Source organism: Leucopleurus acutus (genome assembly GCF_964270905.1).
Source record: "Leucopleurus acutus genome assembly, chromosome: 12".
NCBI lineage: Eukaryota > Metazoa > Chordata > Mammalia > Artiodactyla > Delphinidae > Leucopleurus > Leucopleurus acutus.
Genome location: NC_139154.1, coordinates 52,861,854 through 52,880,219, shown reverse-complemented (window position 1 = coordinate 52,880,219; position 18,366 = coordinate 52,861,854). Strand labels below are relative to the sequence as shown.

At 34.1% G+C, this 18,366-nt stretch overlaps 1 protein-coding gene across 1 annotated transcript in view; it reads right to left on the bottom strand.

Annotated features, from left to right (window-relative positions):
- Positions 1 to 18,366, bottom strand: part of BIRC6 (baculoviral IAP repeat containing 6) — a gene marked incomplete at its 5' end in the record, with an annotated part of 236,934 nt that overhangs the window by 169,422 nt on the left and 49,146 nt on the right. Inside the window, 6 exon segments of the mRNA XM_082852055.1 lie at positions 270 to 359; positions 1,442 to 1,602; positions 3,421 to 3,646; positions 5,932 to 6,081; positions 10,156 to 11,550; positions 15,905 to 15,963. Coding sequence (XP_082708181.1) covers positions 270 to 359; positions 1,442 to 1,602; positions 3,421 to 3,646; positions 5,932 to 6,081; positions 10,156 to 11,550; positions 15,905 to 15,963 — 2,081 coding nt within the window.

Here is an 18,366-nt window from a genome sequence, read left to right as displayed (position 1 = left end):
CACCTTGATTAAAAAAAAAATTATAGAACCATGACATGATTTCAAATCTCAAGATATTAAAAAACAAGAATGCAAGTATTAGTGCAGCTGTGTTCACAGAGATGCGCTGAAAGTTAAAGCATACTGCCAAAGCAGAATTATAGGTTATTTTTAACTGTGTTCTTAAAACCATGTTTTTGCAAGCCATAAGGAAATCTTTGCCCAACATGATGCATTTGGATCACTACTCCTTTTACTGTCATGGACAACAGCTCTGTAATTTAACTCACACTGTGATTCCTCTACATCCATGTGCTGCATTTCTTCATTCAAATCAACCAGGGACGGTTTCCCATTTTGTTCCACTTCAATGTTAAGAGCTGGAGACAAAGGAAAGGTGATCTGCCTATCTACTGCTGTTTCTAGAGGATAAAAATATTAGTAAACTTAATTTTGCTTAATATCAATGATTTATGTGCCTAAAATTCTAAAATTCTCTGTTAAACTGGGAACTGCAGTGATTTTTATCACAGATGCTAAAATGGTTGTTAGGAGAAGAAGAAAATTAGATTCAATTGTTTCATACACTCTTCTCTCTTTTAATGGTGGATATTCACCTGAAGAAATAATCTGCTGGCAACTAAACTAAGAATTCTTACCCTAGGCTACACAGTACTGCACCTGCAGACTTTTGAAAATACCAACACCTAAGTCCTATCCCAATTACATCAGAGTCTGTCATGATTCAAAATAATACACACACACACACACACACACACAAATACACACGTATATATACAAACGCACATATATACACAAACACATACATACATATTTGTGAAACAGGAAATTTTTCAGGTTTCAATGTTTTTACCCCTGATGTGAAGTAGCCATTTTACTCTTAAATTATCCCCAGTTTTTTAAATTATCCTATTAAGAAGAAAACACTGAGAAATAACATCTAGTTTCCAATATGCCAAATATGTACAATCTATTTTAATAACTCAATACATCAAATTCGGAACTTGTAAGAAAGATAAATAAAGATGAATGTATTTCTGGCATTACCTTCTGGGTTTTACTAATAACCTTAAAAGAATATGTGACTCCATAACAAAGCTCTTTTCCCAATCAAGTCTCCTCTTAGGAAGAGAAATGCGTAAGTCTAGTAATGCTAAAAGTGAAACTAACTCACACAGGAACTAACTGCATTTCCCAAGAACCATAATTAAATTACTCAAGTTTATGCAAGTCTGAACAACAATGAGTTACTGAAAAGCTCTTAAATGTTCTCTGGATTAACTTTTCTAAATAGAACCACAAAAAGTAAAGAAGGAAAATACCACAGGGGTGGGGGGGCAAGGAGGGACGTCAAACCTAGACAGCCAAGTTGAAAATTCGTTTTTTTAAGAAACCAACTACAAGATAAAATCTTCAAATGTAAAGTTTGATCCATTCTTACCATTGACTTTCCCTAAGCCTGGAGCTTTATTTTTCAGCAGTGTCACTTGTATCTGTGGAATACTGGTGATGTTTGAGTTCAAAACAAATTTGAAGTCCACATGTCCAACCATACAAGCTTTAGGTAGAACCAATTCAAAAACGTGTTCATCCCAGCTGTTGCTGTCAAGTAAGGGAGAAAATAGTAAATAATGCGAAAATCTTTCTTCAGCCGTAACCATCTTACCACTAATATCACCTTTCATACTCTGATTTGCAGCCTCCAACAAAACTTAGTGCTTCCCAATCAGATCAGGAAAGATAAGCAGTTCTACTAAGAAAGATTAAACTTAGGGCAATGAATAATCTTACCTCAGGAATCTCTACCTGCCTTTGGAACTGTACATTCCAAAAAGCCCTTGTTCCCCTAAGTGTGAGCTACTGGGCATCAGAACTATGTGCAGATTCATGGGGCCCACCCTGAACCTAAGAGAGGGGTCACAGGAATCTGTATTTTAAAATAAGAACTTTTTGTATTTCTTATACATGTCCATTCTCTGATTTTAAATTCTACATATATGCTGTAAAATAAAACTCCACTAAATTCCAGATTCATATCCAAATGCCTACTAGGTATCTCAAACTTATCATAAATAAACCCAAATTACTTGATAACTAACTTCAATATCAGTAAAAAGAAATTCCATTTCTCAATCCAAAACATTAGTCATCCTTAACTATTCTCACTCACACCAGATGCTCAGTATATTAGCATACACTATTCCTTCTACCTCCAAACTATATGTGACCACTCCTCACTTCCTCCATCAACTATCATCATGGTCCAAGTTACCATCAACAGCACCATAATTACCTGAATTACCACAACAGCAATCAAGTTAGAATCCTTGCTTCTATCACTTCTCCCCAATACACACACCACAACCACTCGTAATCTACTACCAACACAGCAGTCTTAATGTATCCTTCTAATATATAAATTATATCGCATCACTCCTACATTCAAAACCATCTAACATCTTCCCATCTCACTCAACATGAAAGTCTCACTATGGCCTATAAAGATGGTCATGATCTGGCTACCAACCATTTCCTTTGATCTCACCTCCTACCACTCTCCTCCATGTTCACTGCACTCCAATAGTAGTGTCCTTGCTCTTCCTAAAATTCATAAAACATACCTCTCAGGGTCTCTGTACTTGCTATTGTCTCCAAATTAATGTCTTCATGGAGGCCTTTCTGAGGGCCCTTATATAAAAAAATATCACACATATCTTCTCTCCTTCTCTCACGCTCACACACATGTACACACCCAACAACTATTCTATCACCATACTGTTTTAACATGCTTCAGAGCTTTTATGACTATATATGACATAGTAGATATCTGCTACTGTCTGTCTATCCCCACCAGAATGTAAATTCCATGAAAGCCATATTATTAGTGCCTTCAAAAGTACCTGCACAATTGGGAGACTGGGATTGACAAATACACACTGCTATATATAAAATAGATAACTAATAAGAACCTACTGCATAGCACAGGGAACTCTACTCAGTACTCTGTAATGGTCTATATGGGCAAAGAATCTAAAAGAAGAGTGGATATAGGTATATGTATAACTGATTTACTCTGCTGTATACCTGAAACTAACACAACATTGTAAATCAACTATACGCCAATAAAAATTTTTAAAAAACAGAAAAAAGGAAAACTCATATTAAAAAAAAAAGTACCTACACAAAACAAACATTTAAGTATTTAGTCACACAATCCACAAATTTATTTAACAAACTGCAATGATGGATTACTCTTAGCGTTTTATCCTACAACTAAGAATATAGGAATTTCTAAAATTAAGGTGACAAATGAAAGGAACAAAGCTGTTAATATGCAAAAGTTAAGAAAAGAGTAACATATATAATAATTCTATGTTGTCTCTAACAAATATATAAGATGAGCTTGGAAGAATGTTTTACCTGTCAGTCTGTAGTTTCCAAGTTCTAGTGTGCTGAGCAGCATCTCCATGATGTTGCTGATGCAAATGCTGAGGATGCCTCCTTTGCTGCTGTTCCTGTTGAACTTCTACCCAGCATGGAGGAACAGTAGCTGAAAACCGTGGAGTCAAAGTCTCAAAGCGGGTTAGCTCCACTAGAGACGTCAAGATGTCAAGGGTAAATGGCTGGTCCACCAATAAATCAACTCCTTAACAATAGTGAATGTAGAATTTGAAATAGGTTTTAAAAAAAGTTTTAATCCATGTTTTTTGTCTAGTCAATTACATCATTCACCAAATGGCCTCAAAGTTAATAATGTAGGCTCAGATACCTATATACAACTAAAGCAACTAGCACTGACTACATAACTAACATTAAGAAAAATCCATCTTGAATATTTTAAATTATAGAAAGGGTACTTATTGGAGAAACCTAAACTCAACCTGTTAGAAGAGCCCTGACTGAGCTTTAACGAGCACCAGGTTAACAAGGGCAACAGAAGTAGTGGTGCTGAAATGCAAGCCTAACTTACATCAGATCAATAATTAACTTTTACACTTTGTCATTTACAAAACAAAATGCTAAACATCTGCAAGCACATAATATCTGCCCCTTTTTACTCTATTAAAAAGTAATTTTTAAGGAGTCAAAGCTATACTGACGGCAAACAAATACTTACAAACCAAAAGCTTAAACAGCATTTTTTCCACTTCTGGGGTAGTTAAGAATACCTTGTATACATACCAGTATTATAAGAGTAACAACCTGCTTCAAAGAGATTAGTTTGCGTTTACAAACATATGTATTCACATCTGTGAAATGCCTAACGTAGAACAAAGCTGAAAAACTGTTGTTCTTATTCCAATTAACAAAAATAACTTTTAAAAAAGACTAAAATATGAAATCTGATAAGTTTACAATAGCTTCACAAAGAAAGTTTACACTGCATTCTATAAAATTATTACAAGTGTACTTCAAATTACATTTTTCCTCAAAGCTTAGAGCTTTTAGAAATCTGACTGAAACTGTATTAAATGTTGTTTGTAAACATTAACAGCATATCAATGCTCCTTCTTTATTTCTTTAAAATCTAATTCATCTTTACTAAATAGTATTTTTATGGAATTTATATGAAAACTCTTATTACACCAATACCCTATAAAATATGAAAACATTCAATATGTTAGCTTTTTAAACCAACTTGTGTAGTTAATCAAGACAATCAAGTCTAATTATACATAGCAAGAGACATGAGTCACTTTATCTCAACCAGAGGATAATCTTGCCTCCCCAGGGCCATTTGGATGAGGATAATTGTGTGTGCTACAGCAATCAAGTAGGTAGAAGCCAGAGATACTCCTAATACAGCACAGGACGGTCCTCCCACAACAAAGAATTACCTAGTCCGAAACGTCAATAGTGCTGAGAATGAGAAACCCTGCCTTACGGTAGTAAAGACTGCTATATATTATACAAGTAATCACTAAAATTAAGATATATTATACTAGTAATCACTAAAAGTTTCCCTTTGGTGCAAAGAAGAATGATCAAATGCACAAATATAAGTATTCATGAAGAACAAATACCAACTTCATGTATTATTTGTTTGGAATACATTTGAGTTTAAACACATTTTTTCTTTAAAGATTCATTAAATTTCTTTTAAATGCTAGGTTTGGGGAATAAAATGTGGTAAGTGCTAAGAATAAAACATAACAGCACAATGGAAGTACAAAAGGACTGTGGTATAGGGAAAGGATAAGGAAAGAGAGCTTAGTGTAACATGAAGAGCATGAAACTGAATACACTTAAGAAATCATGAAAAGTTTCCTATAACTGGAGGTTGAGAAAAAGACTAGTTATTAGCCCACAGAGCAAGTAAAGATTTTTAAGCAGGAGTAACAATGCTAACATTACTTCTTTTGAAAAACAAGTTTTGGAGGACAGTAGAGAAGATGGGTAGGAGAAAAGGCAAAAACAACAAACAAAACAAAACCTATCTAAAGGTTCACAATGGGGCAATGAGAGTCTGAATATATCACCCCTGGGAAAGAATATTTTTTCAGCATTTTTATTCCAGTAGTAATGTTAGTAATATTAGCCATTCCACTCACTTTACACTTACTTAATGAACTCTTCTCTTTTTCATATGCTTTGTTGCTCCCTAACTAGACCGAAAGCTCCTTAACGACCAAAATAATGTTTTTACCTCTTAGGTGACTTCACCAAAACTGATCAACCTACCACAGGTTGAGAACCATTTCTTATTCTAATGTTTACAACATTTTCCAACTACTGAAAAAATAGTGATAAACAATAGACAAAAACAAGCCTGGCAACAGAATGTCCACAAGGAAATGAACTCTCTCAAAGTAACCAAGAATTGACTATAAATGAAATAATGTTTAAGATAATATAAGAAAGATCCAGAAAACTTTGAACATCACAAGAATTTGCATTTTTAAGAATCATTTTAAAAAGTTAATACCATACCTGAAATGCCAGGACTTGAAGGATTTGATAAAGGTTTGGAACCTTCTGAAGACGGTTCTATTCCTTTAGAAAGAGATCCATCCACTAGTATGTCAGCTTCATCAATATCATCACAGGTTCCTCCAATTTGGAGAAAATGAAGCTCACCACCTACAGTGTAGTAAAATTCCATCAACGTAGGTACATGAAAAATAGGTAAACAGACAAGTGTCTACTACTTAGTTAAGAAACTTAATTTATTTTAATTTCACTCAAAAGGCAAAAAAAGAGGGCTACCAAAGTGACATATCTCTAAGAATTCAGAAATCAAACTGTCAAGGAAAATTAAATTTAATGATGAAAATGGCAAATACATAAACATATGTAAAAATAGTTATTTATCTAGTACTTACATGTGTAAGACACTATTTTAAATGCTTAATTCATTTAGTCTTCACAAATAACCTTAAAGTAGGGAGTATAATTGTGGCCACTTTACAGATGAGGAAACTGATGCACTAGCTATGTTGGAATCCACAGCCCAATCTCTTAATCACAGCAGTAACAAAACTGAACAAAGATTCTTAATTTTTTGAAGCATTCACAATAAAATGAAATCAAATCAAATTTCTATTTTTCATTATTTCTATCACAGAAAAGAAAATGGAAAATGAGCTTAGCAAATATTTAAGAACAAAAAAAAAACAAAAATATTTGGAGATTCGCTTCCAGAATAATAAGGAAGACAAAAATCTTACTCCTGAAAAGCATCTATAAAGTTGGACAAAACTGTAATTTAAACAGAGTGGGTCGAACGGTGAAAACCAGCAGATATGCTACTACTGCCACAGGGGACTCTGATTTGGAAAGCTTGTCCGCTTAAAGTGGCTCAGTGGCGAAAAGAAGGCCCATCTACTCTACTATCCGAAGTCAGAATCCTGTGTAGGACAAACAAAACACTAGAAATAACGAGAGATTAAGAAAGAAACATAGGGGGCTTGGTAAACATTCCACACATCCCACATTGATCAGAGGTTGCAAATATGTGCAGCAAAGACCAGATGGGGTCCAAGCCATCAACATATTCTCAGTCAACCAAGTCCCCATGCCTACGTAGAAAAGACCTGAAAGGGCACAAGAGAAAATAAAAATAAAGATAGTAACAGCCAAGGCACACCTGAACACAACCTTACCAGTAAAGGTGTTTCGTCACAGCCAATTATCAAAATCATTGGCTGAATACTAAACTATGTGGACAGAGAGGCAACAAACAAGATACAAGTCTTAAAAATAAAAATCAGAGGGTTTCCCTGGTGGTGCAGGGGTTAAGAATCCGCCTGCCAATGCAGGGGACACAGATTCGAGCCCTGGTGCGGGAAGATCCCACATGCCACAGAGCAACTAAGCCTGTGCACCACAACTACTGAGTCTGCGCTCTAGAGCCCGTGAGCCACAACTACTGAAGCCCGCGCACCTAGAGCCCGTGCTCTGCAACAAGAGAAGCCACTGCAATGAGAAGCCCACGCACCACAACAAAGAGTAGTCCCCGTTCGCCGCAACTAGAGAAAGCCCGCCTGCAGCAACAAAGACCCAATGCAGCCAAAAATAATTAAGTAAAATAAATACATTTTTTAAAATAAATAAATAAAAACCAGAGGGGGTAAAAAAATGAAAGAAACATCAGTGGCTGCTCACTGCAAACGAAACAGATTTCACAGATTTAGGCCAGGTGGGTTACCAAATAACCAATGCAACAACCCCCTCCAAAGGGGGGTAAATCATAGTCCAGAGTTTCTACAACATTATTTAAAATGTCTAGTATTAAATTAAAAATTATAAAACATGTGAAGAGTGACACATGCTCAAGAAAAACAAAATCAATGAGAAATATCTCTGAGCACCCATATTTAGATTTAGCAGACAAATACTTCAAAGAAGCTATTGTAAATATTTTATAGAATAAAAGGAAACCAGGTATAGAGAATTAGAAGAACGAACGGTGAAAATGACTCAACAAATAAAGAATCTCAACAAAAAAAAAGAAATTATTTTAAAAGAACAAAAGGGAAATCCTAGAGTTGAAAAGTATCTAAAATGAAAAAGTTCACTAGAGACTCAATGCAGATTTGAGATGACAGGAGAAGGAATCAGTGAAATAAAAACAGATCAATAGTTGTGTGTTATATATGAAAGTTGTTAAGAGTAAATCCTAAGAGTTCTCATCAAAAAATAATAATAATAGGGAATTCCCTTGTGGTCCAGTGGTTAGGGCTCCACACTTCCACTGCATGGGGCACAGGTTCGATCCCTGGTGGGGGAAGTAAAATCCCACATGCCATATGGTGTGGCCAAAAAAAAAAAAATTAACTTACAACATTGATTGGAGATTTTTATCAAAAGACTCAATGTTTCTCCATGAGAGTCTTATGCTATTTGAATATACTCACAAGACAGAGTCAAATCCATTTGATTTACAGTCTACAGTGCTTTTCAAAAATCTACTTTATGGACTGTCATACATACATTTTAAAACATCAACTTTTCTGTCCTCTTTATTGTTATTAATCTCATCTTTTCAAATGCATCTTGATCAGTCAACCCTTAAAGAACTGGGGGATAATTTTTAAAGTGGTTAACTTCTCAGGCTTTCTCTTGTCCTTCAATTCATCTAAATAAATTCCATTACATGAGATCACTTCCTAGAAATTTTCATTATCCAAACTCCATGAAAACATTAATCTATTTCATAGCTTAAATACTATTTCTCCTCTGAATCGCCAAAAGCTATCTCATCAAATAAATCAAATCATTAAACTCTGATTGCGTTTGTGGAAACTACTAGTATCTTATGAATATGTGCCCTGGGACCAGGTAACTCAGGTTCCAAACCCAGCTCCACTTCCAGATGGCCTACAGCAAATTATATTGTTTTCATTTTTTAAATCTTTCAGATTAAAATATTCCAAAAAATTCAATGTATGGGTGTTCTGCTTTTATTACATTGTGGCAGTTTAATGTAGTTTAAGCACTCTGATGACAGACTGCCCAGGTCTGAACGCTGACTCTGTCATTTATTAGCTCTGTGACTTAGGCAAGTTACTTAACCTCTTTCCCTCGGTTTCCTTATCTGTAAAATGGAGACAATAACAGTACATAACTCATAAAGTTGGTGTGATGACTAAACAAATTAACAGAGGTAAAACTCTCACAGAAATGAACTGGCATATACATGATTAATAAGCTCAATTTATCCTTGACACCACATAGTATTTTAATGGTTTTTCTGAAAGTTCTATTATTCTAAAATTATTCTACACTGCTCATTTTTTAAAATAATCTAGTTGGATTTTGATGTTATTTGAAGATTTTTTTTCCCCTTGTTATTTCACTAGATGTGTTTCAAAGAAGGCAACCCACACCACTACGTCCACTGTTATCCTTCTTAGCCAAACTCTTAAAATCTTTTTAAAGAGAGGAAAAATTCAGGTTAATTCCTACCAGAACCACAAATGAGATGCATAACTCTTCCCAAACCCAATTCCTCTGCCAAGCATTGGTTATAGTTACTTAGGCTTCAAATATTTCCTGGCCCTAAATTCCTACTAAACAATCAACAGGACTATTCATCTTCTTGATATTGTCAGTAATTCCTTAGTAACACTATCTGTTACTCTGTATGAAGCCTCAAATGTTGTAAAACTGATTCACTATCAGCAAAAGGTTAAGAGTAAATAAGACAAGAAAAATTTATTTGGCAAAACTAATAATTATTTACTAAATACTTTTATTTCAGAAGGAAATAAGGACATGTATTTGTGCCAGAAACTTTACATACATTATTTCATTTAATTCTACCAAGCCTGGAAATAGGCTGCCTTGTCCTAGTTTATAAATAAAGAAACAAAGGTTTACTGAGTTTAAAGTAACTTGTCCAAAGCCACAAATTTGAGCAGATGCAGAGTCAGGACTCACAGAAACAACAGCAGGTTATTTTCTTGAGGTTAAAGCAGAGAAGATACTTTCTGAGAGACTTATTAACTTATTTAAATTAGAATCCTTACCTAGGGCAGTAGAAAAAAGTTTTAAAAACAGTTAAAACAGTAGAAAGATTTACGACTTCATTATAAAAAAAATAAATTTCCATCTATATGGATCTAAAATTCATGCTAAGTATGCACATAAATGAATGCCATATACATTGATTTTATAAGATTTGTAGAAGAACCAAACTAATCAATAGCTTACCTTTGGTGCATGCACACAGCCTGTCTGTGCCCGAGCAGTAAATGACAGAAACAAATGTGTCTTGTTCCTCAGTGCCCTCCTTTTTAGGAGGTTCCACTTTGGCCAAAATTTCAAAGTTTGAAAGATCTAATATTTTTACATATCCTCCCTGAGTGGTTATTACCAGGTGTCCAAGAGTAGAAATATCAGACTTTTTCTCTCTCTCAATGCCATTCTTTGAGGTTAACTGCATTTCCTCAGCAGGTTCCTCATAGTCATCCTCTCGATTATCCAGTATATCTGGCGGAAGCAAAATGAGCGAGGTAATTGTGTCCTGGGGATCTTTGATATGTTGGATTTTTATTGGCTCCTCTTCTAAAGTCACTATCCGAGTGGCATAATTCATTTTATAAAGTATTAAATATCCACCACTAACATTCCTCTGCTCAGGTTGAATTATCAAAGGAGTCTGTACATCTGCTGGTGATTCGTGTTGGATTATACTAATATTTGCACCATTCACTACAGCAAGATTTGATTCCAGCTCACCTTTCCGTCTATTACATAGTGCAGAGTTTAACTTATTTAAATTATTCAAGGCCTCTACTTGATTTATTGCACTCAAGGATTCAACAGGGCATGTCCGCAGTCCTACTAATAAATGAATTCCATCAGCACAAGGAGTTATTGAGTCTATACAAAGATTCTCCTCCTCCGCAAACTTTGGCAGCCTCAAACACTGAACCAAAGTCCCAGGCTTGGGAAACACAGAGTTCCACTTCTCAGAATCTGGAGAGGTAAGGTTGGCTGCTGCATCTGCAAATTGCTGAATGTAAGTCACAGGAGGATCCTGCAACAACAACTGCTCCTGACTATCCAGCTCCATTTCAATAATCTGTGGAACTGTAAAACCATCATCGTGCAAACTTTTACTCATTATATTGTTCATCTGTGAAAAGATTTTTCCTGCTTTCTCATCAGATTCCTTGATGCTATAAAGAAGCAAAATGGGTAAAGTCCTTCTTACCAGAGGAAAATTTAATTCTGAATTAGTGCAGGATTCATTGTCAGTTGACCCTTGTTCTGATATACTTTCACCCTGAGTTCTGCTTAAACCATCCAGTGACCTGTGAGAATTACTACTAATGGGTGAGGTAGCAGGAGATTTATATGTTAATAAACCTCCGGCTAATAAACATGGAAAGGGAATGTTGTGTTGTTCCTGGTGCTTTTCCTTTGTCTTTTCACTCTTAGAGTTGGTTAAGCAAGGATTTGCCCCAAGTTCTTCAAGATCCTTCACAGTGTCTTCAAGAACATTTGCAACAATCTCCCACTGAAGTTTTTCTGGCTGCTGGAGGATGCTGAGTGCTGTTATATCAAGGCTCACGTCCATGGCTTCCTTCTGTGATGCATGCCCTTTGAAAAGGAACAATATTCATTACAAATGGCCTTGTGAATATAAATCAAAATCTGTAGTATAACATTTTCATTAATTTTCTTTTTTTTGACTCATCCAGTTGGTGCATTTTAATTACACTAGTGGAAGAATTTAAGACCTTTTAAAGGAAATTTAATCAAACCTGAGATGAATCTACTCAGAAAAACCACAGAGGTATTAAAGAGTTTCAAAAATCATTTTTAATTCAGAATACATTCTCCTGGCAATCTGTGAGCAAAATCTTTAAAAAAACAAAGGAGGAAAAAAGGGTTAAAGAATGAAGACATTATTAGTATCAAAATAAAAGATTTCTGTCCTTCAACTCTAAACCAAAAATATACTCAATACTACGCATATGTCATTTATGCACTTTGAAGAATATCCATGAAACATTACTGTAATCTCAGTTCATCACCTCTCTCCCACCCGACCATGCTAATTATCAGCTGACTGTCATAGCATGCAATTTATTTCTAACCTCAGCTCAGAAAAAATAATAACTAGAAAAAAAAGTTCCCAAAATCAATCATTTTAAGTGAAATATAAGTGTCTTCAGTATTTTCCTCTCATTTATAGTTCATTTCAAGTCAACTACATTACAATACCCTTACTGACCTTTTGTCTACCATGTGATCTTCAAGCTGTCCCCTTACAAATAGTATAAAGGTCATTCCTCAGTCTCAATGCTCCAAAAATACCATCTCTCTCAACACAAAACCCTGAAGTAGGTGTCAGTCAACCTCTAAACCAGGTATAATCTCTTGATACTGAATGCAAAGTTTCAACCAATCTGTTTTTTTCCTCAATAGCACAAACTATCAGGCAACAACATTATTAGCAATAATAATGTAAAGGTCACTCTATGTAACTTGTGGAAATACCAAAAAAACTGGAATTGGTTTTACAATTTTAGATTAAGAAGAGCATAGAAGAGTAAGGAAATAAGTATAAAATAACTCAAGGTGATTGCATGGAAGTTTGAAAGTTACCCAAGTACAGGAATGAGCAACAGAGATTCATGGAACATCCAACACTTGAGATATACTGAAAGCTCTGTTTACACCGTTTTTGTTAACGACTTCATATGCAATATCTTCAAAATGCTCACGGACAGCTTTATCTAGACTTTCCCATTTTCTCAGCATAAACTTCTCATTTCACACAATGTCACTATTATCATCTAAAACTAAATCCATTTCTAGCAAAGCAGAAAAAACTTTAGTTATAAACTTAACAATTTAATTGTACTAATGAAGCTGTTTAACCACTCATTTGACTATATTCATGTGCAGCCTTTATAGTGCCATGCAATATTTATATATATTTACTTTACAAATTTACTCATTTAGATATGAGGCTGAAAGCTGAAACATTATTTTGAGTGAGATTTTTATAACATGCAATACACTGTAATAAATCTTGAGGATGCTAACTATCTATTGGACTAAACTGAAACTTACTTAACTGATTTTTTTTTTTTTTTAGTTATGGTAGGAAATTGCCAAGAAAAAGCTATTATGTACATATTAAAACAAAGTAAACTGACCATAAGTTACATATATTAACACACATTTAAGACAATATTCAAAAGACATGTGAGATGAGATTATCCATTAAAAAAGAAAATATAACAAGTGGCATTACTACTCTGTTTCTTCCCAACTATTTAATCGATGTCTAGGAAACAGCGTATGCAGTACATTCTCCTCAGAAGATTGACAAAGCACGACCACTGTTAAATACTGCAGTAAGGAAAACTGTCATCTTTACTTGTCTCAGAATTTCTCAAACCTGTTGGACCACAAAATAAATTTTTACAGAACATACCTACAAATATCCTGCAGTATAATATTCTTCAGATAATCATATTGGGAAACCCTTCTCTATTCTGCTTACTTAGGTAGTGTCAACCCACAGTTCTGCCAGCCAAACTTCCAGAGGTTTACATTAGGCATTTTCCTAGAACCATCGAATTTCAATTTGAACTGTTCTTCAATCTCTTGCCAAACATTCTTCTCCTTCTACACAAGAAGGTATGTACCCTTAATTCTGATATATGAACCAAAGAGCAAACTTTTCTCTCTGACATCATCTACTTACAAAAGTCATAACCTTCAACTAATAAACAGATAAAAGTCTCTTAGTCTCCACTCACATTTTTGAAATTAAGAAATATATTCTACAATTTTTCAGACCATATCATTCAATTTGACAGGAAGAACTTGGAGTTAGTAAATTTAAGTTTGGAAATAGCATCTATGACTTATTTTAGATACTTCAGGAATAAAATACATCTCCCATTAATATCACAAGCTCCAAAATTCACTAACAGTCTCTCAATATAAAAGAATTAGCTTAGAAGATACATATTTTACTATAAATCAATGAACTACTTACAAATCCTCAAATGAGGCAATTAAAAATTCTGAACTGCAAGAATTTTTTTCTCTTACCATGGTTACCTTTTAATACTACACGAGGACACCACTCCCAACCCTGAATGAGGTATCATAAAAATAGTCAACAAAAATATACGGTAAGTGGGAAGTGAAGTAAACAGGACTATAGAATCTAAAGGAAGTGTGAAAGATCAAACGGGCGTAGATGAAAAAGATAAAGGCAGAAAGGGGATAAGGAAATAGATCAATATATAAGTACTATAATTACAAAAATACCTACTGAGATCCCTAGACCCAGAGGAAAGAGCTAGGCCACAGCATACAAAGGAAAGGATAATAGCTAGAATCAAAAAATTTAAGAGCAGAAAAAGGAACATTTAGTTCAAATACTTCACTTGACAAAGGAAAAACTGAAGCCCAGAGAGTTTAAGTGACCTGACAAGACCAAAGACTTATTTTGCAAGAGTTCAAGCTCTAACCAGATCTCCAGATAACCAGTGACCAATGTATTATTCTTCATCAGATTTTTCAAAATGCAATAGTAGCCCTTTCTTTTGCAAAGGGGTAACAAAGTGGAAAAAGAGCACTCTTCATCAGACTAAATTTTTTAAATGTAATCAATTATTCTTCCTAGAGCTAATTACACATTTGTATATTATTTGGGGCCATTTCCTACATTTTTCTTGATTGTTTTCATTGCTAAGAACTACCGTAAAAGACAAATGAGGGTTAACCCAAAAATCAGTGCAGTATTCTGTTTGGTGGCTTTAAAAAGATTTTACAACAAATTGGAATTGAGAGCACCTGCTACTCTATACTAACTTTAGACACATAACTTTTAACAACTGAACTATACAAAACCAAGTCTCCCCTAAAGAGATTTAATAAGTCATATATGTCCTTATTTCATGACATTTGACATTAGAAAATAGCCAGAATTTAATAATGGTCACTTCTTTAAAATAGTGGCTACTTCCCAGGTAATCTGTTTACATATTTTTATCTTAATCAATTGCCAAAATTTTAAGTAACAGATGTTAATATCACTATTTTATATATTAGGAAGTGCAATCAGACTATAGTAAGTGACAGAGTTGGGCTTCCCTGGTGGCGCAGTGGTTAAGAATCCGTCTGCCGAGGCAGGGGACACGGGTTCGTGCCCTGGTCCAGGAAGATCCCACATGGCGTGGAGCAACTAAGCCTGTGCGCCACAACTACTGAGCCTGCGCTCTAGAGCCCACAAGCCACAACTACTGAAGCCCGCGCGTCTAGAGTCCGTGCTCCGCAACAAGAGAAGCCACCTCAATGAGAAGCCCACGCACCGCAACTAGAGAAAGCCCATGCACAGCAACGAAGACCCAACACAGCCAAAAAAAAAAGTGACAGGGTTAGGATTCGAATTCTGAGATGCCTTGCCTATAATATAACTACATTAAAATATGAAGCATACTCTTTTGCCTTAATATTTCATAAGTTAATGAACAAGGCAGCATTTATTTGATGCCTTAATGTCTATGATTTTATATTTTATAATTTATTCTCTATTCCCCTGTGTTTTGGGGAGAATAAGAAATCATTAATTAATAATTATTAATTTAAATGTTACTTTTATTTAACAATACAATACACTATACAAATAAGCTGAACACATTTGGAAGAGTTTAACGTCCCTGAAATATGTGACAAAGATTTAATAAGATTCATTTTAATTCCTTTGGCTCAAATAGGTACTATTTAAATTTTAAGTATGAAACTCTATGAACGCACAACTAATTCAAGATCTCTGATACATAATATTTGAGATTTCTTCGTGTATTAATGAAAATTTAGAGTTTGCACTAAGAAATACAGAATTAAGTGGTATTTAGCTTTACCTAAAAACTATATAAATACAAGGATATAAAAAAAAGATTATCTAATATTTTTTACATACCTGTCACAGAATCTGATCTGGAGTGCTCTTCACTGTCTGAATCCTCCAGTAAATCATCACTTAAAAGATAAATTAAAAATTAATTTCCATTTCAAAAAAAGTATACATAACATGAGACAGCAAAGAAAAAAGGACAATGTTACAACCATTGTTTTGCATCTCAAACAAGCATCACACAACTAGCTTAAATGATATATAAGTAGTTTGAGACCCTAACTGATTAACAATGCTAATAATGAATCATCTTAAATCATTAAATAAATGTTTGCCTGAAATAGAGTGTGGTAATCTCTAAAAATTTACAACAGAATCTATGGGAATTCGACAAATGAATAGGTACGACTAGGGATAGTCTGGGTAAATAAAATGAAAAAAGAGAAAAACAGCTAATAAAATCAAGCACAAGCTTCCAGTAGTAAAATTTTAGTAACTATTCTATTACTGAATTCAGAAAAGTAACCCTAAAACCAAATAGAATAGCTGTATAAATATGTGTGTATGTAAGTGTTTTCACACAGATATGCATTTCATTTGTGTTTTGCTTTTGGTTTTTTTCCCTTGTTTGGGAGGGGCTGTTAAGACCACCTTGATAAGCAGGAAAACTACTAAATCTCGTAACTTAGGAGTCAAGACAACAAGACTCTTTTTCCTCTTCGCTCAGGTGGCCAAGAAATTGCCAGCCTCTCTCTTTGCATCTAACGTTATCCTCAGTCTCCACGGTTAGCAAACAGGAAAAAAGATATAATTACAGACCACTCTAGCACAACATTAGGCAGTGTATGAACTAACAATCAGCACATTTACAGCAGTTCTAAAATTTTGATAACCTAAACTACAAAAATTAAAAGATGCATTTCACAAGAAGGAAAAGTAATTCTCCCTTTTTGAAACAATATATTGCACCTTCCATCTGAAATACCTAGGCATTTATAATGTTATTTTATTATGAAACGTAACCTGGAAATGTCCCTTAGAAATGCTTAAAGTAATGTCTGAAATTGGGGTGGGAAGATACTTGCTTAGATATTTTTGACATAATTTCCGTGTTTCAGTCTTTTCAATTGGTAATAATCAACCATAAACAAATTTTGTGCTATAATTTAAAAATAAAAAAGAATGTGAAAAAGATGAGCTGCTAATTAGCCTCAAGCCATTCAAATATTAACTGGCTAGTTTCAGAAAAAATAATAAAGATATTTGGAAAAATAAATCCTAAGAGGAAAAATGAATGATTGGGAATTATCCAGAATGAAGAAGTCCAAACCAAGAAGAAACCATAGGTTTTGAGGGCTTTTGCATTAAGAAAAATAGCCAAATATTACCCAGTTACAGAGACAAAAGATAAAATCTAGTAGTAGTATATTTTAAAGAAGGAATTCAGCTGTCTTGAAGTTACAGAGAATGTTACAAAGGGTTGCCAGATAATTGCCTTAATTAGCCCACAAAAAAACAAGCTTTATTGTGAAATTCTTCAAAATAAAATATTTAAAAAAACATTATTTCTTCACAGAAAAATGCTCATACTACTAAGTGATAAAATCATATGAGTAAAACCACTAAACTGTACACTTAAAGGGTGAATCTTCTGATGGGTAATGATGCATCAATAAATTTTTTTTTTAATCACATGGGTTTAAAAAAAACTATACACACCTAAACGTTAACAAGACTGGATGGTATGATAATGGGGACTCTACTTTTCTTCAATTTACTTCCATATATTTTCTAATATTTCTACAATAAACATGCATTACAGTTGACCACTGAACAACACAGGGGTTAGGTGCACCAACACTCCATCCATTAAGTGGAAAATCTGTGTATAACTTATACTAATTGCCCTTCTGTATCCGTGGTTCTGCATCTGCAGATTCAACCAACCACAGATCGTGCAGTATTCACTATTAAAAAAATACACACATAATTGGATTCACGCAGTTAACCCATGTTGTTCAAGGGTCAAATGTACTTATATAATAGACACTAGATTTACTGAAGTCTTTTACATGATATAAAACCTTTTCCAAAGTAATAAACATGCAAAAATATATATATGGTAAGTTTAAAATGCTTAGTTAAGATTATATATGCTAATACTACAGGTGTACCTTAGTTTTGATATATAACTAAGATATACAATACTATAAGCAATTTCAAAGTTAAACTCAGGAAATTTTTGTAAATTTGAAAGACATAACATACAAATGAGGCATCCAGACAAAAATGTTAATTCATTAAAATTAAATGTGTCCCAAATATTCTTCCTTAAATAAATTCAGAACAAAAACAAATGTTGCCTTCTAAGTAGAAATAGACAAAAAACAATTGCCAAGCAAGCTATACTGCTAATTACTTTAAACTTCTTGGTTAAGCTTTAATTTCTTCAGTTAATGTATTATTCTTCAAGCTAATGAAGCACAGCATATTTTAAGACAAAATATACTATATATACTATATCTCGT